Source organism: Antechinus flavipes, chromosome 4 (assembly GCF_016432865.1).
Source record: "Antechinus flavipes isolate AdamAnt ecotype Samford, QLD, Australia chromosome 4, AdamAnt_v2, whole genome shotgun sequence".
In the NCBI taxonomy this organism is placed as follows: domain Eukaryota; kingdom Metazoa; phylum Chordata; class Mammalia; order Dasyuromorphia; family Dasyuridae; genus Antechinus; species Antechinus flavipes.
The window spans coordinates 134,160,123-134,185,406 of NC_067401.1; the positions used below are offsets into that span (position 1 = coordinate 134,160,123).

The following is a 25,284-nucleotide window of genomic DNA, read 5'->3' on the forward strand; positions in this document are numbered from 1 at the left end:
TGTGATTCTCTTTCCTGAACTTATAATATAAGCGCTTAAAAAAATCTTTTTCTTGTATTTGGCCCATTATTATGACTAGATTCCATGGGTCTTACTTGGACTGTGCTTACATTTTATTGTAGTGGACTTCTAAATAGAAGAGAGGAAATTATAAAATCTTATATCTATAAGGCACTTCCAGAAACCATCAAATTCATTCTGCTGAATCAAAGAAAGATAATACTTAAACTGCCCTCAGTGGGATGGGTGCTTTATCTTATTCTAAAATATTTCCAGGAAAGGTAATTCCATAGCCTATGAGCTAAGACTTTCTTTCCCCTGCTATGAAATCTCTCCCAGCTGATCCTCAGTGTGGACAGAATCCCCCCTCTGAAAAGAAACTTCCATGGGGACATCTTGCCATAGGGAGTGTGTGTATACATGTGCTTCTACACTTGCCTGGTGACCAGGAAGTTTCCATTTTTGTCCTTTTTAAAGGTGAACGCCCATTCCAGTGTAATCAGTGTGGGGCATCTTTTACTCAGAAAGGTAACCTCCTCCGCCACATTAAACTTCACACAGGGGAAAAACCTTTTAAGTGTCATCTCTGCAACTACGCATGCCAGAGAAGAGATGCTCTCACAGGTCACCTTAGGACACATTCTGGTAAGTGAGAGAAATGAGCATCCCTTGTCTTGTGAAGAACTGACTCTAGGCATAGTTACTCTATAGAAAATTAAAGGGTTAAGCATTTAGGTTTAATCTGTCATTCATGTTCTGAAGGGTTAACAACAGCAGAGACCTCAAGGGCTAATTACACTTTCATTAAGACATTAATTGCCTTCCGTCTGGCTCATTGGGAATGATCATCTCTCTACCATCTTTGCTCCCCTAGAGAACAGCAGAGTTAGACAGCAAGAGCTTGCCCTTTAAAAGAGGCTTTTAAACATTTTACAGAAATTCCAGAACCTAGCAAGTATTTTCTTGTAAAGAAATTTTCTGGAAAGATTAGCTTCCTGAAAAAGATCTTTCACTCAAGAGACTCTTTCTGTAAGCAGGCACTACTCCCAGTGTTCATTCATGCTGTATTATTAAAGTTCAGTCTCTTCAGTAACAAAGCATTGCCTTGGGATTACTTTTTGGCCCTCTTGGGATAAATTCTCAAAAGTTAAAGTTCTCTTTTAACCATCAGGTTTCCTAATTCTCTAGAACACTAGTAGTACAAATGTGCACGGAAACATTTCCCAGTTGGTCATTTTGCACTTAATTTGGATCAGACAAGGTTCCTAAATATCAAGTCTCATTACATGTTCAAGACTTTATATCCAGGAAAATAAGCCTGAGTTTATTAACTATAATAAGGGTCAGAGGGACTGGTCAATGGGAGCCCAACTCTCAGAACAAAAATTTGGAACTTGATGTTCTTGATAATTATTTCAGAAATTGATTCCATTGAGAAACAACAGATCTTTAAGCTTATCAAGATTTGCTTCTTTTGTTTTGATTAAAAACCCATTAGTTATCAAGCACATGACTCCAACTAAGAATAATATTTTAGGGAACAAAAAGTGTTCACCCCAAAGACTAGGATGCTCCTGACAGGTTTTAAGTGACTGAATAAGAATTCTATTAAAATAAGTTAAGACTGAAAGGTTAATTGAAAAATTGGAATTACCTTCCATTGTCTTTTGTGGTAAGAGCCAAGAGTAGTGGAAATGTTTAATATTGATCTTAGGGACTGTCAGTGACTTTAATAGAGAGGCTTTAAAATCTTAGCTACCAACATACTTAAAAGTTTCATTGAATTAAAATTAAATTAGTTGAAATCATTTCCTTTTGGGATTTTTTTTTCCTTTTTAACCACAATAAAACAATTAAAATGGAAAACCCATATTTTAAAGAAAATATTTGATTTTAAAAAAAAAATTTCAGCCAAGGAAAAAAAGTAAAATAAAAACCACAGCTGCTAATACATAATATCATGCCCATGATACACTTTTCATTAGTATTATAAAGATTTGCCATGATTTACACTCCAAGTGATGCAGAAAATTAAAGCTGTTTCTTGCATAATTCAAGGAAAACAACTTGGAGATTCAGGATGGAAGGGGCACATATCCCTTGAATTATATGTGGATAACTTTTTGAGGAAGTTTTTTTTTAATTTATTTAACTAACATTTATTAAGTGTCTCTTGATCCTTATCAGAATAATTCAGGTGAAAGCTTCCCCTTCCCATTCCTATGATTCAAACAGTTGGACTAGTTTGTCTGCTTATCTCAAAGACTTGGGCTATGGGGTTTTAATATTTAGCTTGGGATTGGGATTGCTAGAAAAATTAGCCCAATTGGCATTTCTCTGACCCAATCTTTACTCTTGCTATAACAAAATCATGAACTTTCCCAATCAACCACAGTATAAAGAGGAACATTTCCATTTTGCAAGAACAGCTAATCATGTTAATGCCCTGAGCAACCCGTCAAGCTTGAATTGGTAGAATTCTCCTAGGAAATATCATTCCTTACCTCAAGTCGGAGTGCCCCTACTACCATTACCACCAAAGGAGGCTTTTTCTTCTGATCTTAACCCTATACCCCACTGACCAACTGAAGGAATAGACACACTCCCATAAATGTCTTATGGGGAAAGAAGACTTGGCCTGAAGACAATGACCACTCTCTAGTTACCATCAGTACATCCAAATTCCTCTCTCCTACCTTGGGCACTGCCTCTCTCTGCTACTTAGTTGTAGAATATTAGTCATCTTGTTCCACAAAAATTAAGCGCAGTAATAATTTATAATGTCTAAATGTAAAGACTTGCCCCCTCCCTCTCTTCTCATGGTCAGTGAACCTAGAAACCAAAGCTACTAACCAGGTGGTGGCTGTCCTGGAGCCCCTGGTGATTACTGAGTACACCTCTGCTCTTCTCCTAGTTGAGAAGCCCTACAAGTGTGAGTTTTGCGGAAGGAGTTACAAGCAGAGAAGCTCCCTTGAGGAGCATAAGGAACGCTGTCGCACTTTCCTGCAGAACACCGGCATGAGTGACACTGGTGAGTTGATGAAAACTTGCAGGGATTTTTCTTTCCTTCACTAGGTTGAGTGAAATCAAAATCTTGCTCCAAATCATTAATAATTAGTAAAATGAAAATTAAAGCAATTCTGAAATTCCACCTCCCCCCTTTCAGAATGACAAAGATAATAAAAAAGAAAATGACAAATGTTGGAGGGGCTGTGGGAAGACAGATTGTTGGTGAAGATGTGGATGTTTACACAATTCTGGAAGTCAATTTGGAACTATAGCCCCCAAATTATTAAATAGTGTATGCCCTTTGACCCAGCCATCAACTTCTAAGCCTGTGCCTAAAAAGTGATCAAAAAAAGAAGAAAAGGTCTTTTATGTACAAAAATATTTATAGGTACAGGCTTTGAAACAACAACATCCACCTTGGTATACATCATAACACTCCATACAAGCATGAATTGTTGTAATAAGTGCTGAATTATTTTTCTAAGCAAGTTGTTCTTTTCCAGTAGTGAAAGATGAATTGTTTTCTGTGGGTCACTATCAGATGTTAGGGAGTTTAAAAGTTCCTAAAAACAGCAAGATTTCTAAAGTATTGAGACTAGATTAATGTGAGTCCAGGAAAAAATGAAGTGGAAATCAAGAGTTGCTTAGTTGTACTGGCTGTGGTGTGGAAATCTTTGTATAGATAAAGTCTTTTTTTTATAAATAATGTTAGGAGCTGGCCAACTGAATTTAGTCGGTCTGCAACTGCTTCTGCTTTTTATCCTGATGGCATCTTTAGTTTTATCAGGGAGTTGGATTTCCTCCTTATTTCTAAAGAGAAATGTTTACTCCAGTTTCTTTAAACACACACATACACATACTCACATGCATGCACACATACATGAAAAGAAGAAAAATTAAAACCAAGCATTCAACCTTCATGTCTTAGAACACAAAACTAAGTAGGCTGGACCAAAGACAGAATATCAACCAGAATCTGCATGCAAACCCAGGCCCTTCTTCATTAAGAAAAAACTTCCAAGCTTTGAAAACTCTATTCTGGAGAGAATCACAGGAAAGATTACAGGAATAATGTGACAATAATATTACTAACAACATAATAATGTTATACTTAATAATATAAAAATAAATAATATAAAGGGCAGTGAGGTGCACAGTGGATCAAGTGTAGGACCTGAAGTCAGAAAGACCTGAGTTCAGAACTGCCCTGACATTTACTAGTTGTGTGACTGTGTGGAAGTGACTTAACCCTGTTGCCTCAGTTTCCTCATCTGTGAAAATGAGCTGGAGATGGAAATGGGAAACCATTCAGTATCTTTACCAAGAAAACCCAAATGGGGTCATGAAAAATCAGACATGATTGAGATGACTGAACAACAAATAATAATTACAGAAAAATAATTATAAAATAATCATAGGAAAAAAGCTTAAAGATCTCACCCAACTCCATGATTTTACAGATAAAATAACTTACCCAAAGTTGCATACCTTATTAGTAGCAAAGAAAAGACTTAGAGCTTAGATCTTCTGATCAAAATAAAAGGATCATCATCACACAGGCTTAGAATGTGGTGACTAAAAAGGTGATAATCTAAACCTGTCACCACATTCACCATCATTTTGGTGACCATTGCCATCTTATATATTTCATTTCCCATACCTTTACTAGGAATTTCAAACTAGTGGAATTACCAAAAGAAATTATTTAGTTCTCTTCAGTGATATAAAATGATTCAGGAAATGCTGAAATGTCAAAGTTGAGTTCATTTACATTTCATAGGGTGTTTTTATGGGTGTGTACAACCCATACTTTTTCAAGAATCAGCAAAAAAAAAAAAGAAAACTTAACTAAATAATTTTTTTTCTTTTTGGAGAACAGAACATACTGTAATGGTGGTTTCATATTATAATATACACATTCATGAAACAGGAAATGACATGGAGTAGTGAACAAAAGAATAATAGACTTGCTGTCAAAGATCCTTAGTTCAGGTCCCACTTCTTTTGATTACCTTATTACCTGTATAACTTTGGGCAAGTCATTTAGCCTTTCTAAATCTAAGTTTACTCATTCATAAGATGAAACAGGTTAAAGAAATAGGATTTTAGATCCAGACCCAGAGGGACCATAGAAATTATTTAGTCCAATACCACCACCACCCATTTTATAGAAGAGATTTCTGAAATCCAGCAAGGTTCAACATTAAATTCTAAGGTCTTCTAATTAAAATGTTCACCAGATAAAAAGAGACTACATGTCAATCAATATGACCTAGTTCCACTGCATTTTGTAAAATCTAATTGTTTTCCATGACTTTTAATCTAGAATGAATAGAGAGCTTACTCAACACTAAGCCATTTCCTTCATTGTTAGCATCATATTTCATTCCTTTTAAATATAGCATCTCAAACTAGACTTCATGGAAGATGTAAGGTAGGCCTTGGAAGAATAGAAGGATTTCCACAGGTAGAGACTACAGGATTTCGGGCATGGAAAAAAACTTGTATGAATGCATGAGAAGAGTGGAGGATGAATTCATGGGGATAGCTAATAATTCAGTTTGGTTGGAACATAGTTTTGTGAAAGAGAGAGAGATAAGACAGGAAAGATAACCTAGAGTGGAATTATTAATGGATTTAAATGTCAGCCTTTCACATTTTATCCTAAAGGCGGTAGGGAACTGCTAAAGGTCTTTGAGCAAGGGAATGAAATGATCCATCTGTGCATTAGGAAGATTATTTTGTCAGTGATGTGAATGATAGACTGGAGATGGGAGAGAATGCAGGCAGGCAAACCAGTGAGGAGGCTGTTAATAATAGACCAGGGCAGAGGTAATGGAGTCCTAAAATAGGGCAGTGGAAGCAGAAAGGAGGGAATGGATGAGAGGAGGATAGATGTGGAAGCAGAATGGACAGGGATAACTAGAAATTATTCTAATGTTCTAATGTTAAGTCTGAGTGATTGATGTGGGTGGCCTTGGTGGAGCTATCAATAGAAATGAAAATATTGAAAGGAGGGGCAGCATTACAGATGATTTCTGTTTGGGACATGTTGTCTCAAGACATCCCTGTGGAGATATTACTCAGGAAAGTAGAGATCTTACTTAGGAAAGTGAAAATGTAGGGCCTCAGCTCACAGATTAGAGTCATGAGATTGATATTTTGTGAAATAGTGAGAGTTTTAATATGGCAAAAGATCCAGCCTTATGAGTTTCTTCTATCTGTAGTTATGCTAGTAGATATCACACATAGAGTCACCAATATATGCTCAGTCTGTCATCTTAGTAAAAGCTATGTAAAAGAATGCAAGATTGCAAAAGGCAAAATTTGTAGATGTTCTCATTTGATTGTGTCTTTCTCCTAGCATGGGACTAATAAGTGGCATAAATTCAGGGTCATATTAATTATCACATAAATTATAAATACTTAGAGTTGCACTCAATATTTGCATATTTGTGTATGGTGATGAATATTTTATCAGCAAACATTTATTAAGTGCTTGCTATGCATTCAGCACTAAAAGATATACAAAGGTAAATAAGTTGTGAGGAATCTTGTCCTCAAGAAGCTTATGACATATACACAAATAAGTATGCACAAAGTAGTGCTTTACAGCTCAAAAAATTTTAATATATGCATACATATACACATATATTTATCATGTATACATATATGTATGTGTCTATATAGATATATATATATTGAAAAAAACTTTTTAGACACCCTATATATACATATTTACATATATACACATATATGCGTGGATAGATAGTATCTTAAAAGACTTTTAGGATACTTTGTACATATATTCATACACACATATGCATTATTCACATATATGTATCCTAAAAGACTTGTAGGATCTTCTGTATATAAGTGCTTACATTTATGCGTACATATATATGTACATATATACATATGTGTTTATAGAGATAGATAATATCCTTTAAAAATTAAGTATATTCTGTGTATATATAAATATATACGCATATGTATATGTTATGTATATATGTGTGTTCCTAAAAGACTTTGTATATGTACACATATATATATGTAGATGAACACACATCCTAAAAGACCTTTCGAATGCCCTGTATATAAATACACACATATATACACAAATATAGGCTGTATGTCAATAGATAATATCCTTTTAAAAAAGGACTTTTAGGATCCTTTGCATATACATATATACATGTATATTATATTATATACACATTCCTAAAATACTGACATCTTGTATATACATACATACATATACATATAAACTCATGGTCTTACTTTGTTTTTATGATGTTTCTATAATATAATGACTCAGTTTACAAATGAAGCACCTTCAGAGCTCAGAGATATTAGGTGACCGGCCCAGTGGAGTACAACTAGTGAGTACTCGAAGCAGGATCCACACTGAATTCCCTTCTCACTCCAAAATCCATGCTCTTTCCACTCCATTAGATTGCCTCTCTGAAGAGATAAAATTCTGTGAGATTAGTGGAGGGTGAGATCCACTTGACTAGATCAGCAAGTGATCTACAGATGAGCATTTGAGCTGAGCTTTAAAGATTTGGAATATTGGGATGCTCTAAGTCACTGAAAAATATTTCAAAGTATCTAAGATTTATGGCCATGGGCAACCTCTCCACCAGCACAGATCCCACACCTCTGTGTTTTGGTAGATAAGTTGTTCAGCCATGATTTGGCTAGTGGCCAATCTTCCATTGATGAAACTTTATAGACTTAGCTAGGGCAAGTCTTTTAATGATAAATAATGTAGTCTGTTGCTTAGTCTACATAGACTTTTTTCACTTTGTGAGACCTCTAAGAATTTGTAATCCATTGGCAGAGTTTTCATGAACCCCTGGGTTCAGCTTCATGATATAGCAGGATAACTTTTGACTTTAATTAGATTGAAGTATAATAACTATTACGTACTTTATTCTTTTTATTTCCAAGATGCTTCTTTTTATATCTAGAACAAGCATTCTTAACCAGGAGTCTATGAACTTGCTTTTAAAATCTTTTCATTACTTTCAATAGAATTAGTTTCCTTTGTAGCCCTATGCATTTTATTGCATATTTATTTTATGTGTTTAAAAATAATCTGAAAATGTGTCCATAGGTTTCATTACATTGCCAAAAGGATCCAACACACAAACACACACACACACACACACACACACACACACACACACACACACACACACACACACAATTAAGGACAAAGAGGAGTTCATCAGAACCTTTAGTCTTCATGCTCTTTGCTGCTTTTTTTTTAATAACTTTTTATTGATAGAACCCATGCCAGGGTAATTTTTTACAGCATTATCCCTTGCATTCACTTCTGTTCTGATTTTTCCCCTCCCTCCCTCCACCCTCTCCCCTAGATGGCAAGCAATTCTTTACATGTTAAATAGGTTACAGTATATCCTGGATACAATATACATGTGCAGAATCGAAGTTTTCTTGTTGCACGGGGAGAATTGGATTCAGAAGGTATAAATAACCCGAGAAGAAAAACAAAAATGCAATCAGTTTATATTCATTTCCCAGTGTCATGCTCTTTGCTTCTAACAAGGACTTATTTATATTGCCTGGAGGTTTTGGACCAAATACATTATGTCTGGACCAAGATGAGAAGAGGTCTTAAAAAATGTAAATATTAAGAAATCCATCTTTAAAATAGATGAAAACTGATAATACTTCATGATTATCATTCATCCTATTGCTCAAAAAGGCAAGTTTTTCGTGTAGTCTTTTGTTAAAACCTGCCTCAAATTGTTGATAGCAATCTCATTAGACAATTCTCATTGCACAATAACCCACTCTCCTCCCTGCCCTCCCCGCTTTCTGCTCTCCATCAACTAGTGACCACACACCCTCAGAAAAAGACAGGAAGTCTCCTTTGCCTTCAGGGTCTAATGAAAAACTGAAAAGAAAAGGAAAACTATAATGAAACTGTCCATTTCCTTGGGTCAGAAACTTCATCATAGAAACAACTAGCCAAAGAGCAGATAAAAAAAAGTTAATCTTTCGAAGGGGAAGAAAGGCAATGCTCTATGACTGTGGCTTTGTATTATTCTTACTGTTGTCTTTTCAGCATTTCTTGTTTATGCAATCATAGAACTTTGCTTTCATGTCTTTCAAAGTTCCTTGCTAATGGTCATTATTTCTATGTTATGCTAGGCAGAGGTTCAGAGGTTAAAATGAGGCAAGTATACTGAATTTCCAAGCTTACTCATAAACTGTGTGCAAATAGTTTATGCTTTTGTTAACCTCTCAAATCCCCCCCACCCAACTTCTTGCAACATTAACTCTCCAAATACCACCCAGGAACGGATTTCCTATTTCATCATTTAAACCCATTATCTAGTTCCCTTACTAACTTGCCAAACTGGTTGTCCGCCACTTGCATTGCTGAGACATGATGACAAGTCTAGACTGTATAGACAGTTTAGTCCTAAGGTTAGTGTAAAGCAGGATTAGGATCTAATAATATTTATGTTCCCCACCCACCCCCATCAAGTACCTAGATGATTCCTCCTATGTGTTCCAAGGTGATTTTTCTAGTTCAATAGCATTTTCTTTTCATATCAAAGTGTAACCATTGGGAGTGGGGAAAAGTGTAGAATTCAGTAGTTGTAAAACACCTACAGGGCAACAGACTATTGTGGGTTAAAAATAAAAATGAGATTGAATACTAGGTTTGTAGACAGAGTTTTAACCTTTGGTCAGTCTGTTGATAATACACAGCAAGAGTGAATGAGAGACTAAAGGAGAACCTGATTCCCACAATGTGCTGTTATATTCTGTAAGAAATTTGGAGATGAAATTGATTTGCTTTCTCTGTGTTTAAAGACCTCCAAGGCAGAGGAAGAAAGTTTATCACCTTCCAACTCAACTATATGGGATAAACTCTAAAGGTTTTTCCTAATATCAAGCCTAAATATGACTTTGCAACTCTGGACCCATTGCTCTTTTTCTTTTTTTCTTTTTGGAGTCAATCAGGCTTAAGTGACTTGACTTGGGTCATACAACTAGTAAATGTCTGAGGCTGAATTTGAACTCAGGTCCTCCTGACTCCAGGTTCTCATTGCTTTCAATACAAAAAGAACAAGTAGAATCCCCCTTCTATGACAGTCTTTCATAGCCATGAACAGAACCATCACATCCTCCCAGTCTCCCCTCTCCCCATTCCCTCACCTTCCCTCAGTCCTCTCTCCTGCAGTCTGTTTCTTCACCCTGCTCTCAACTGACACTGACTCAGGTCCTTTCATTATTCTGGATAGTCTTCAGATTATCAACATCCTCCTTAAATGGTGGTGCCCTGAACTGAACAGGAAATAATTCAGAGGACAGAAAAGGTCTCTCACCTTTTTATTCCTCGAGGCTCTGACTCTCCTAATGGAGCCACAAGACCAGTTAGCATTTTTGCTTGCATATCACCCTGTTGACTCTCACTAAGCTTGCTACTTACTACAGCGCATAGATCTTTCTCAGATGAAGCACTGTATGACCATGTCTCCCCTCCTGTGTGCTTGTGAATTTGATTCTTTCGCAGCCAAATGTAAGACTTTATGTACATCCTTTGTGAATTTTTTCCTATTAGATTAAAGCTAACATTCTATTCTTGTCTTTGGGAATTATTCTTCTTTTGGCCCCTGACTCTTGTTATCCAATATGTTAGTTATACTTACCAACTTAAGAGTTATCTATCAGCTACTGATTAAACAGCAACATTGACCTATTGGGTCTAATTGAGAATGACTTTTGTTAAATTGGGACAATGATCATGCAAGGAGGCAGGCATCCTAAAGTAGTCTTGATCATAGGACTAAATAGACATATCTTTATAACTCACTCCTATATGTAAATGTATGAATGACTGGAGGAAAAATTAGCAAAATAGCAATAACAGAGATTAAAGACAGAACTTCATACTGATTGCTTCCCATTTTACTATAATTATCTGATGGAAAAATAATCAATGCTTTTATATAGATGACTCTTATAGATAGCTATTGCTGAACCAGAATTCAAATACTCCTAGGCAAATGAACTTCATTGACTTCTCTTACCCAGTCTAATTTAGTTGAGTTTGAATTTGAGGACTTATTTCAAACTCCCTGAGTCTATATTCAGAATTATTCCATATTTCAAAATATCTGTGATTTTTGGTGGGGGTTGTGTGTTCTCTCCATTGACACTGATCTCATCTCTCCATATCTTGGTAGATATTCTTCTTGGACTGCTAAATTGCCACCAAAAAAAAAAATTCAGCCATTCCTTTGGCTAGTAGGCAGTTGTCTAAACAGTGAAGCTTTCTGCTTTTAGTTAAATCCTTTAACTACCCACAAGCAGTCCAATGCTAAAGCTATAGAAAGTTTTCCCTTTTGTCCAAAAGTAGTATGTGTGAGATTTTACCCTTTACCTGAAAATGTATTTGACCCATTTATCCAATGGCAGTATCCTAATAGTACAAAAAGAATCACATTAGGTTAACAAGTATTTATTAAGTGCATACTGTCTACCAGGCACTATGTGCTAGGGGTCCAAAGAAAAACAAACAAACAAAAAAACACTAGGAACTTATGCTCTAATGAGGGAGATAGCATGCAACTAAATATGAAGAAGGAAGCTATAGAAAAAATAAACTGGATATCCTCTCAGAAGGGTATTGGGAAAGGCTTCCTGTAAAATATGGGATTTTAACTTTGATTTGAAGGAACCAGAAGGAAGAACTGAGAATGAAGAGCACTCCAAGCATGGAGCACATTCAGTGAAAATGTCCAGACCTGGGAGGCAGGATGGCCAGGATGCTTAGGGATGTGGATTGAGTAATTTATCAGGAGATTAGGTAACATTTGTTTAGAGCCCAAAGTTGTTTTGCTTAGGCTAGTTTGTTAAAGCCTAGTCAATTTGGTCATTCTTCTTTTTCCCCAGCCCCGTTTTTCCCATTTTCACAAGCTATATTCATAGCCAGATACCATAGAATATATAGCTTAACATGCTTTTTACTAAACAGGTACCTCCTTGAGTCATAGTAAAGAATTGTCTGACATCAGCAAAATAGTCACACTGACTAGTCTTTATAGTCTGATAAAGAAATGACTGATCTGTAAAGCCCCATTACACCTGCAAAATCGCAAAGGAAAAAATGCTTAGTTTCATATTTTACATTCTTTCTTGTGAATTTTAACTGCATCAACTTAATCACGTTTGACTAGCTAGAAAAACAGTTCTAAAAGAGTCTGTGGATAGATTTTAGAAAGTTGATGAACTTAGACTGGGAAAACTGCATGTTTGTTTTCACTAATCTTTGGTTTCCTTTGTAATCCTATGTACTTTTGTAATCATATATAATGTTTTCAGGAGAAGTCCATTAGACTTTTCCAGATGCCCAGAGGCATTCGGGACACAAAAAAAGGTTCAGAACCCTTGCTCTAGAATCTTCCCCACATGTTCATAGAATTTCAGAGTTGCAAGCTCCTTCTCAGGCCATTTGATTCAAGAAGCTTCCCCAATATCTCTGACAAGTGATCTCCTAAAGTCTACTTGAAGACTTCCACCAATATGGAACTCATCTCTCAAGTCCATCTAACATTGGGAAATTTTTCCTTATAGAGAACTGAAATCTGCCTTTTAATACAGTTCCCACCTAATATTTGTAGGCTGAACAAAACAAATCTAATTCCTATTCTGTGTGACAGTTCATCAAATGATTGAAGGTTTTTGTATTGTCTCTCCAGAAAATCTCTTCTTTAGGCTAAACATTCCTAGTCCTTTTAACCCATCTTCATCCTATATATTGCACAGTATTTATCAGGTGTCCTCAGTATCCTGGTCACCATCTTCCAAACATGCCCTACCATGTTTATAGGCCCCCTAAAATCATCGAGATTTTAAAACATCAAGAACTGAACACAGTATGCCAGATGTTGTCTGACTAAGACACAGACAAATGAAGCTATAACCTCTTTTGTTTTGGAGAATGCTTCTATTAGGGAAGCTTAAGATCAAATTAGTAAAAAGAAAAGAAATTGGTTTATTTCACTTCTACAACATTTTTGATTCATTCAGCTGTTGCCTAGCTTCATCTCTGTTCCCATCCACCCCTATCTTACAATCCACAATCTCAAATATAAAGCTTTATATTTGCCTCTGCAAAAATCTCTGATTTCTTGATCCAGTCCATCATTCTAAATATTTTTAGATTCCAATTCTGTTCATCAGAGTTTTATCTGTCCCTCCAAATGTGTCATTTACTTACATGAACTGATGCTGAGTGAAATGAGCAGAACCAGGAGATCATTATATACCTCAACACGATACTGTTTGAGGATGTATTCTGATGGAAGTGGACCTCTTTGATAAAGAGAGCCTTAATTGATCAAAGATGGACAGAAGCAGCTACACCCAGAGAAAGAACACTGGAAATGAATATAAACTGCTTGCATTTATGTTTTTCTTCCCGGGTTATTTATACCTTCTGAATTCAATTCTCCCTGTGCAACAAGAAAACTGTTTGGTTCTGCACACATATATTGTATCTAGGATATACTGCAACCCATTCAACATGTAAAGGACTCTTGCCATCTGGGGGAAGGGGTGGAGGGAGGGAGGGGAAAAAATCGGAACAGAAGTGAATGCAAGGGATAATGCTGTAAAAAATTACCCTGGCATGCGTTCTAGCAATAAAAAATTATTTAAAAAATTAAAAAAAAAAACAAATGTGTCATTTATAAAAATTTGATGTTAGATAAAAAGATGATGTTATCTAAGCATTGCATATGATATGGCAAAGGACAGAGCACTGTGATCTTCCAATAGAGACATCCCTCCAGGTTGACAATAGTCACCACTTTGGGAAGTTCATTCATTCAGCCAGCACTGATCTCAGTATATATATATATTTCTTCCTTGTCCATGATGATATGAGATTTTTTTGGTCAAATGCCTTGCTTAAATTCAGATCATAATATATTTGTGACATTCCCCTAGTATAGTGATTTTTAACCATTTTGTTTAAAATTATTGAGAACCTCCTCATCAAGAATTTTTGTTTATGTAAGTTATATTGATTGACATTTTCTTATTATAAATTAAAATGTCTTAATATGAAAATAACCACTTGAAAAGGTCTCAGTATAGGAGAGTTCCTGCTCCATACTTTGAGAACTACCATTAATACAGTAACTCTGATCCAAAAAGGAAATGGAATTAGGCTGATAGGATTTGTTTTCTATGAATCTGTGCTGGCTTATGGTGATCATCGCTTTTCACTTATGGGAGAGGTGGTAGGGTTGTTTTTTTTTTCCTGGACACCAGATGCATGTCTGTTTCAGGTAGTAAAATGCTTAACTCTTAGACCACCCCACCCCTTACCCCCTGAGAATGTAGGGTTGGAGTATCTTCTTGTATAATAAACCCATCATACCATTAAGCCCTCAGTCCAGCAGCCTTAGCAAACTCCAAATCGCATAGCAACATAATGTAGAAAAAATAATAATTTTCTCATGTGATGCAAACTTTGTACTATAACTGATTTTGGGGGGGGGGCGACTGCTAATAGATATAAAGGATGCTAGAGCTAAAAGGATCTTTAAACTTATGTATTCCAACCCCCTCATTTTATAGGTAAGAATCCATGGTGGCTAAATGGCTTGTGCAAGTTCGGGTCATTAATAAATGTTAGAACCAAGGTTTGAACCCAGGTCTTCTGACATCTAACCCAGTGCTTCAAATACACCCTTTTGATGGCAGTTTAAGGATTACCTCTCAATTTTTTCTTCCTTTAACTGATTGAAAATTATTTTCTTGAAATTCCTAAAATGTACCAAATCTGCTTGGGACAGCACACAAATATTTGAATAGAAAACCATGTTTTTGAAGCAGCTTGTGTTACTGCTTCACTTCAGGACATAAACCTGAAGAGTTGGTGTGAAAGTGAACTGTTATTTTTGGAAATTGATTTCCAATCAAAAGATTCAGTTGCTGAACTAAGTATTATAATTCTGTAGATGAGATCTGAAAGGTTCATGATTTCATATAGTTAGAGTCGACGGGATCCAAGCAAGCCTTTCATTTTACAGCTAAGTGGTGCAGTGGATAAGACTGCTGGATTTGGAATTTGGAATAGCTGAATTCTATGGGGCAGATAAATGGTGAAGTGGATAGAATGTCAATCTTGGAGTCGGGAAAACTCATCATCACTCAATTCTGTTTGCCTCAATTTCCTCATCTATAAAAGGAGGTAGAGAAGGAAATGGCAAACCACTTTGATATCCTTACCAAGAAAATTCCAAAGACCAATTAAATAAAACAGTACCTGACTTCAGATCCTGCCTCAGGTCTTTATTAGCCTTGTGACTCTGGGAAAGTTCCCCAGCCTCAGGTTCATCATCTACAAAACTGGAACTAACAATAGCAATTGTCCTTTACCCCCAGTTCTTTTGAGGAGAAAATGAGCTAACATGTGTTAAGCATTTTGCAAACCTCAAAGAGCAATATAAAAACTAAACTGAAATCAAGAAGCTAAGTGATTTTTCTCAGGGACACACAGCTGGTAAGTATTTGAGGCAAGATTTGAACTCCAGTCTTACTGTGTCCAAGCCCCGAACTCTGTCCATTATAGCACATAACTACCTCATTCAAAGGTTCATACACTGATTATCAACCAAAATCTGCTGTTAGAAAACAGTGGCAAAGTGTTTGTTAGCTGTGCCCAGGGCATTTTAACCATAACTGACATTTATTGCCCTGCAAAGAGAAAGGAACAGAGAGAAGCATGTTCAATACATGCAAATACATGCATACAAACACACACATACAAGTACAAATAATTAAACAGATTTCTTGCTACTTTATAGTTTTAATCCTATTTTTAAACAGTGTAATAAATAGAACCCTTTATCCAGGGAACCACATTTTTTAACCCTCTGACAAGCTGTTAGATATTCCAGTCTGCAGGTGTCTCACACACACAGCATTATTCAGAATCAGAAAGAAAGCAGAGCAGTGAGTTAGAGGAGCTCCCTCTCCCTCTCCTTTTTCTCTGTCTCTGTCTCTCTGTCTGTCTCTCTGTGTGTCTCTCTCTCTGCCTGTGTCTCTCTGCCTCTGCCTTTATCTCTCTTTCTCTGTCTCTCTATCTCTGTGTCTCTGTCTCTTCCTCTGCCTTTCTCTTTCTCTTTGCCTGCCTGTCTGACTGTGTCTCTGCCTCTCTCCCTGTCTCTTGTTTGTTTTTCTCTCTCTCTCTGCTTCTGTCTCTGTGTCTCTTTCTCTTTGAATCTGTGCGTCTCTGTCTCTCTGACTCTCTATCTCTTTTTCTGTGTGTGTGTGTGTCTCCCCCTTTCTCAACCACCCACATCCAGGGCTATTCATTTTATACTTCCTCATGCTAATGAAGGTCTTGGTTGGGGATGGGTCATTCTTTCCTACCTCACCCTAGACAATTAGGTTTGTATATGGCTCTATGCTAGGCTTCCCTGACCACAGCAGGAACCCTCTGCAAGAGTCCAAACAATATTAGACAGGAAGCCACAACAACCAAGTGTGCATCAGACTTGTAAACGTTTCCCTCTTACCTATTTGTTTTTTTTTCCCTTCTTTCTTACATTTTCCCAAACCAGCCAGCGTGGAGGCGAGACATCTCAAAGCAGAGATGGGAACCGAAAGAGCTCTTGTGCTGGACAGATTAGCAACCAACGTGGCCAAAAGAAAAAGCTCGATGCCCCAGAAATTTATTGGTAAGAATACAAGCCCTTTGCCTGCTGCTGTTAACAGATCCATCTGAAGGAAATAACACAGAGTAAATGTTACACAAGGGCCATCTTGACCCAGTCTAGTTTAAAATAAGTAATTCGTGTATATTATCTTCTTATTTCATTCTAATTTATTTTTTATTCTAAAAAGTCATTTTGATGCATGGAGCAAATAAGATGAATTTTAACTAAAGAAATATAAATAAAGATTATGCCAGTATTTGGAATTCCTATTTAATAAATAGAATTTGCTTTTTTATTATATATATATATATGTATATGTATATGTATTTAGTTTCTTCCTTGTGTGACATGTATTGAACAGAAAATTTTTTTCACCTTCTCTTATTTTTGTGCCAAGACAGCCTTTTCAAGACAGTGAGCCTTTTCATATGTTTTTCTACTTGAAGCTGTTTGATGCCCTAATCAATTTAATACTTTGAAAAATATTGGCCAGGCATTGAATTTGAAGAGAGAGCATCTAAGAAGCAAACATCTTAAATAACAAGATTTGATGGAAATGTTTTGTTTGCTGGAGTTAATCTTTATGTCATGGATTTTCACCTTGTTAGGTGAAAATGTGCAAAATGAGATGACTAAAAAAAATGAGATGATTTCTTAAAATGTTTCAACTGTTGAAGACCATCAGCATTTTGATAAATTTTCCCAGATGTTTGCATGCATGTGACCATGATAATTAAGGGAGATTTATTTTTGTGAAGTGGACAGCTGAAATGAATGCATTAGGTTTACTTATAAATTGGTTTCAAGGCATTGATGTTGAACAAAAATAGTTATCCAAATCAAAATAGAGCTGCTTTGCCACACAGAATTTTAGCAGCCCTGTCAGTCCTTTTATCACATCTGTTTATCTCTAATCTCAGCTCTATTTCTCTCCCTACCACCATCCCCTAATATCTTTTACAAAGATCAATTGCCTACCCTACTCTTGAACTGGGTGAAATTCAGCTTTAGTCTGAAGGTTTTTTTCCTGCATATATATGTTGTGATAAATTGATAAATTAAGAAAATCCATGTTTCAAGGTTACCTAAATTTGGGCCTTTCTTTGGTTTTATTTCTTGTCAAATGATTTTCATAATATTGGACAGATAAAAAACAAATTGTGTTGGACTAATAAACAATATATTTTAACTTAGACTGATTAAGACCCTTCCTGATCTTTGGGGAAGGTGGTCAAACAATGAGACCTGGATGGTTTAGGCACAGAATCATGATTCTGACAAATTTTAGGAATGCATTCCCTTTGGAGGTGATATATATCTTTGTAGACTTGGAGTTTCTAAAGCACACAAGGAAAACTTTGAATAGTTTGAAACATTAGGATCAAAAAGTCATAGTTTTAGAGCTGGCAGGAACTTGGGAGACCCTGTAGTCTAATGTCCCCATTTTACAGAAGAGGAACCTTCAATCCAGAGTTTGTTTTGTATTTGCCCAATGCAGGAGAGGCAAGACTCCAAACAAGATCTTGCAATTCTAAAGACAACATTCTATCTCTTCTTTATTCCAGATCCTAATAGCTAAGTGGCACAGTGTATATAGATTGCTGGGCCTGGTGTCAGAAAGAAGACCTAAATTCAAATCCAATCCCAGATGCTTATTAATTAGCATTATGACCCTGGGCAAGTCACTTGGGCTGCCTCAGTTTCCTCAGCTATAAAATGGGAACAGTTAACCACACCAAACTCCCAGGGTTATTGTGAGGATCAAATGATAACATTTGTAAAAGTATACAGTTCCTAGACTATAGTAGGTGCTTGATAAATACTTCTTCTCTTCCCTTTCATTCTTCCCTACTCATTCATTCATATGTTTCTTTTAAGACTGGAAAGACCTCGACTATAAACTCTTTGGTTAATATTTGAATTTGGAGAAAAGGTTAATTTAATCAAAAGGACTGAAGGTGATAGAATAAAGAGGGGTAGAAGAAAATTGATGTCTTTAAAATGCTTAATGTTAAGCCAGTAATGGGTAAAATGCATTTTTACTTGAAGAAACTGAAATAAGAAACCAATTATTATTATATAATTAACATTATATATTTATTATTAATATATTTATATAATACAATCATGTGTGTTTACTATAGTAAATTACATTATTTAATTTTAATATAATAATATATGATTACTATAATTAATATTGATTAATTATGGCCACTATCTTAAGCCTATTTAGAGGCTTACATATTTTAGATATAATACAATATAGTTTGGATCTCGACTGCTTCTTGCTATTTGTGGCCATAGGATTTCAATATTTTATCCCCAATCTAGTGTCAAGTACTTTGGAGCAGAAGTGTGAAACGAACACTCCTCAGTGCTTCCTGAATTAGATTAAATGTAACTGGAAAATATTTAACAAAATAAATAAAAATACAATGAAACATAGGTAGCATTTTCAAACCAATATGCTCCCACAGGAATTAGTGGCACCCATCTTTGAGTTTGACTCCACCTCTATAGACTTCATAGATGGTGATTTCCCCATATCATCTGAGTCATCAGGCAGCAGCCCCAGTTATATCTGACAGGTAATTTGAACTGAGGTGACTACTTCAGGACTTCTTGTCCCTATGTTATAACTGGGAATTGCTCAACAGAAAGCATGAATGGGAGATATAACAAGAGAGACTCTGAACCAGCCATGGCGGCAGTCATTTTGTGTTTACATTGTCCATATTTGGTACTTAAACTTTATTTTTTTAAAAGTTATAAAGCTATGATAGGAGGATTAAAAATAATGATGACATACAACTCTATTTATGCAAGTTTCTTTATGGGAAGTACCAGCATGCATTATGGGAAAACTATTTCTGACACTTATTAGATGATTGACTTTGGGCAAGTAAATAACTTTCCTGAGCCTTGATTTTTTCATCTGTAAAATCAAGAATGATATGAATAATTTACTTCATAGAGTAGTTGTGAAGAAAGTGAGCCATAACACTCTTAATTATTCTCATTAATAATATTAATTATCATTACTTTAGAGATTCCTGGTTTAATTAGAATAGACACTCCTTCCACCAACATACTTAACATATCCTTTATATCTGAGGAGACTATCTTTATGATGGCTTGAAAATTCCTTACCAACCTAGTCAATCTTGTGTTGTTATTAAGCAAAAATTATTAAACAATATAAATCATATGTCACCAAGCTATGCATGTATTGCCTGATTAAATTGGTACCATTTTGGCTGCAACCATAGTACCTCTCTCTCAATACTCTGTAACTAGAAGCAGAGAATGTGCAGGAAAAAAATTAGGACAAGACAAATGTTGATATGTTTTACTTGCGAATTAAGCACTAAGCCAACCTTCCAACATTTACTTACACCCTTCATTCTTAGCTTAATTACTTCTTCCTCAGCCAGTTCACATTTTTAGTGCTTTCTGTGTGCCAGATATTGTGCCAAATATACAAAGAAAGACAAAAGGCTGTCCTTGCCATCATAAAACATACAATCTAATGGAGGAGACAACGTGTAAGCAACTATGTACAAACAAGCTTTGGACAGGATAAATTGAAGATAATTTACAGAGGGATTAAACTGATTGAGAAAGACAGGAGATAGAATTTTAGCTGGAACTTGAAAGAAACCAGAGAATCAGGGGGTACAGGAAGGGAGGGGAAGAAATTTCCAAATGGGGATGCAGCAAGTAAAATATAGTTGGAATATAGAATGTCTTGTTCAAGAAACAGCAAGGAGGTTATCGTCATTAGATCTGAGAGTAAGTGAGGGTGGGAGGTATAATAAGACTGGAAAAAATGGGGGAGGGGGGAGGATAGCAGGAAGAATTCTTTTTCTGACTGTTTAAGGAACTAGAATATGGTTTTCTGAAGACATAAGCTCCCTGGGATATGGGTAAGGTGTGAAAAAAAGAATGAGTCATTCCCATTAATACCTGAAGCCATTTACAGACCAATCTTGGCTTTTCTAACCTCTTGAACTATAAAGGCAAAGGTCAAAATGTGCCATCGGGGCAGCCTTTTGTACAGACACACTGGTTAGCACATCCAAATTGGGCACTATTTTCCATATGCTGCAAATGAAAAGCCTTGATTAAAGCTTAGAGAAGCCTAGACACACAGAAATTGCTTTTGTTGGAGAATAAGACTATAAACACAAACTGCCAATGAGAGAAGAAAAATAAAATCCATCTTATTGATTTTCCAGGAAATTCTGTCAAATAGGAAATAATATCATATATATGCTCATCAGTTAATATCCTTATATCATTGAAATAAACTTTTCTTAGCTATTCTTATGAAAGACTAGGATGTTACTTTTGATAGCACAAATCTTTATTTTTTGTTTCTCAGTATCTTGGTTTACTGCCAAAACTTTATTTGACTCAATTCCTAACAAAAACATCATTGAAGCACTTGCTCAAAATCAAGTCACCGATTCCCCATTTGGGGGGAAAAGGGGAAAAAAATTACAGTTATTTCTCTGGATTTTCTTTCTTCCTCAAAAAAACCCTGCAGTTTAGAATAACACTCCAGTTTTCCCTGCTTTTGAATTTGATTTATTCCTCATATTAAAAGATTTTTTTCTTCATGTTGATAACACACATACATATACAAAAATCTCTCACCCATTGTAAGAGTGTTAGTGAAATTCTGACACTTCAGAATAATGCACCTACCAGCTCTCTCTGTGAAGTTAATAAGAAACTGCTTTCTTTGCCTAAAAAAACTGTAGGAAGCAGTTTCACTACCTGTTTCTAAGGGTGAAAACTGCCTATCTCTCTCCCTTCTCAGAGGCCTAAAGGACCCTGACCTCTAAGCTTCACTAATTTGAGTTGAGTTTTGTGCACGTGGCCAATTTGGGGTCAAATTAAAAACTTGACAGTGAAAAATGGGGGAGAAAAAGCTTCTTGGGTGGGAAGTGTGTGTGTGTGTGTGTGTGTGTGTGTGTGTGTGTGCACCTGTGTGTGCAGTAGCATCTAGCTCTAAAGTTTGAGCCAGTCAATAATAGCTGATTGATTTATTATTTATTAAATACTTATTAACTATCAAATATGTTCCAGGCACTGTGCTAAGCATTAAGAATATAAAAAGGGGGTAAAAGACAGTCCTTGCACTTGAGGAGATCACAGTCCATTAGAAAGAGAAACTATAATGACCAGAACTATTTCTCTCTGCTGTCTCCTGGCCAATGCCAGGAACAAATGGCACCTACTTTACAGAGGCCAAATTCTTTTGCCACCAAAAAAACCCCAATGTGACCCTTAAGCAGTTTCTCTTGTTGCAGTCCCCTATCCTCCTCCTTACAATTCTGTTCTCTTCTCTCTTTTCTTCCCGTGATCAATCAGAGACAGGGGATTTTTACTCACACTTAGCCTGAAACCACATCCATTTTGAGGAGATACTTTTTCTTTTTTCCTACTTTTTTTTTGCCCAACAAACAAAAAGTTTGCTCAAGGTCTGATAGGAGATAAAGAAACTGAGAGGTATAATTTGATATCCTGACTACTCATGGAGACCTATCTGGTAATAGCAAAATCAGCAAATCAGAAATTATTTTTTTAATGTCCAGCAGTATGCCCTGCATTGTGCTAACTACAGTGAGAGAGATGGAAGTAGAGGCAAAAAAAAAAAAAAATTAGTCCCTGCCCTCAAGAAGTTTACAGACAAAGGAGGAAACAACATGCAAATAACTATGTATAAACAAGATATATACAAGGTAAATTGGAGATAGTCAGCAGAGGAAAGGGGGACAGAAAAGCTTGTTCTTTTTTGTTTGTTTGTTTGTTTCTGGAGGTGAGATAAGGGAGAGAATTCCAGGTATGAGAGATAACTAATGAAAAAGCAAAATCAAGTATTTGTTAAACACTTATTATGTGCCAGACACTGTACTAAGTTCTAGAGATGCAAAGGAGGCCAAAATAGTCCCTGTTCTAAGCTTACATTCTAATAAAAATATCTATTGGGATTTATGAGGAAGTAGCAACTTTCCTTCCAAACAGTAAAGATTGTCTGAAAATAGTCTATTGTTTTATCTATCCGGGTGACAAAATTGCAAGAATAAGTGTTCAGGGGAATTTGCATAATACCTGGCTCTAGAGATATTCAAGAAAAGAATAGATTAGCACTCATGAGCTTTTTTTTTATTATTTCTATGTCTTTGTCTTCTTTGTGCATTTTGTGCCACTTAGATGGCACTTACATCCTTTCTCCCCTATTAATTTATAAGTTCCTTAGAGATAGAAACCAATTTAATTAATTTTTATATCCCCCATGGCAATGAGCATAATGCCTGATACATAGCAGGTGCTCAGTATATATTATATGAATGTATTGGCCTAAAATGGAATGTGGACCAGGTGCTACCAACATACCCCTTACCCTAATTCTTCTGAGAAGTTCTGCCAGCTGTCCTTGCCACAAGTGACTATATTTGATGCCTGCTCCTTTGCTAGAATCAAAGACTAGCATGGGTCTATATCTTTCCCTTTTCCCCTCCCCCACCAAGAATTGTAAATCATTTTGTGTCCTGTTGATATTTTTATCTTCCCAAACAAGTAGCTGTAGACACTGTTCGGTGAATGAATTGGATCATGAATTTGACTGAGCAGCACCACTTCCCTATCATCGGCCCCAAACATCAATCAATCAAAAAAATGCTTATTAAGGGTCTATTTTGTGCAAAGTGCTAATGAAGTGTGAAAATGATACAAAAATGTATGAAAACCAAAAAAAAAAAAAAAGAGAGAAGGGATCAAACTATGGCATCCTTTTAACCATTTTTATGTTATGAATCTCTTTGGCAGTCTGGTGAAACTTATAGGCTCCTTCTCAGAATCATTTTTTAAAATAATTGAAGGAAATGCTAAATTTAATTTGGAGGTTAGTGAAAATAAAGATGAAATTTCCCCCCATCCAAGTTCACAGGATCCCCTGAAATCTATCCAGAGACACTTCTTCTGGATGGTTTAATCACCTTGCTGAAATTTAGGGGTCAAAACCAAGTGGTAAAAATCAGGCTAAAGTTACCTTCTCTCATTCTATTAACTAAAGATTCTTAAAAAATTGATCAAATCTTCCTCATCTTTTCAGTAGGTTTCCTTATTGTCATCATGATTACAGACTGATTTTTTGAGTTCCTCCCCAACACTTTTATACAATGATACCTAAGATTTGTTCATATCTTGTGAAGATGTTAACAGGCTCATGCCCACACTACCCAACAGTTTTAGAACAGGAAATGAAGAATATTGTATCTGGGGGCAAATGACGCAGATTGGGGTTTGGCTTAGGGACTACGGATTGACACCCTTGAAAACAGATGTTCTTAACCTGAGGTACATGATCTTGGTGGTTGTTACTGTTATGAACATTTTGGTAATGATATTTCAGTATAATTCATTTCCCTTGCAATCCTATGTATTTTATTTTATTCATTTAAAAATATTAACTTAAGAAAGGGTTTCTTAAGTTGTATCAGGCTGTCAAAAAGGTCCAAGAGGCTAACAACTATTAGATGCAGGATTAGTAAAGTTCTTTTGGTCCCCACTTTCCTTCTGGAGAAAATTCAGAGACTTTGGAACATCTTTCTTCCAGGACTTCTTCACTCAGAATTCTCATCCTGGTTCTGCCTTTTCCCTGCTATACATTCTTCAGTAAGTCAGCCCTTCTTTATAGCCTCAGTTCCTTGCTCCATAAAATGAGAGATATTCACTATCATTCCTGCCTTCTTTAAGTCTACAATCCTGTTATCTCATTTAGTCCTCAGCCCCGATCTTAATGTGTGATTGGGGTAATTCTCTCTGGGTCTAAGTTTTCCTAAACTGTAAAATGAGGGTATTGTATTTGATCAAAGCTTCTTAATCTGGAGTGAGTAAACTTTAAAAAAAAATTTTTTTTTTTGATAGCGGTATTACAATATAATTGGTTTCTATGGCAATCCTATGTATTTTACTTTATTCATTTAAAAAAATTATTCTGAAAAAGGACCACAGACTTCACCAGACTTCCCAAATGACACAAAAATCGTTAAGAATCCCAACTTTTTTTTCCTGTTGCAATTGGGGTTAAATGACTTGCCCAGGGTCACACAGCTAGGATATGTTAAGTGTCTGAGATCAAATTTGAACTCAGGTCCTCCTGACTTCGGGGCTGGTGCTCAATCCACTGCACCATCTAGCTGCCCCAAGAACCCCAACTTTTAAAGAATGACAGGAAAGTGAGAAGATGGCCAATGACAATTCATCAAATGAGTTGGACTAGATAATTTCTCCCTTTTTCTGAGGTTTCTTCCAATCCCAAATCCTGTGAATTCCCACAAATTGTGTCACAGCTTTGTTGTCATGTAAAAATGACTAATATTCTAAATATGGGACTTTGTAGAGAGAACAGGTAGCCTGACCAAGCCCGTTCTTTAGATGTTGTATTTTCATTGGCTAAGAACTTCTGCTTCAGCCTGGAGCTGTTATTATGAATCATTCAAGAGATGTGAGGTGATTCTGACTTGAAGCCGGACTATAGGTC

General features: G+C 36.0%; 1 protein-coding gene across 3 annotated transcripts in view; it reads left to right on the top strand.

The window, feature by feature from the left end:
- IKZF3 (IKAROS family zinc finger 3) overlaps positions 1-25,284 on the top strand; it is an 84,766-nt gene that overhangs the window by 49,178 nt on the left and 10,304 nt on the right. For 2 of the 3 annotated variants that reach the window (XM_051994596.1, XM_051994597.1), the window contains 3 exons: positions 478-645; positions 2,915-3,031; positions 16,635-16,751. In XM_051994596.1, coding sequence (XP_051850556.1) covers positions 478-645; positions 2,915-3,031; positions 16,635-16,751 — 402 coding nt within the window. The remainder of the gene's footprint in view (positions 1-477; positions 646-2,914; positions 3,032-16,634; positions 16,752-25,284) is intronic. The other variant, XM_051994598.1, reaches the window with a different exon arrangement.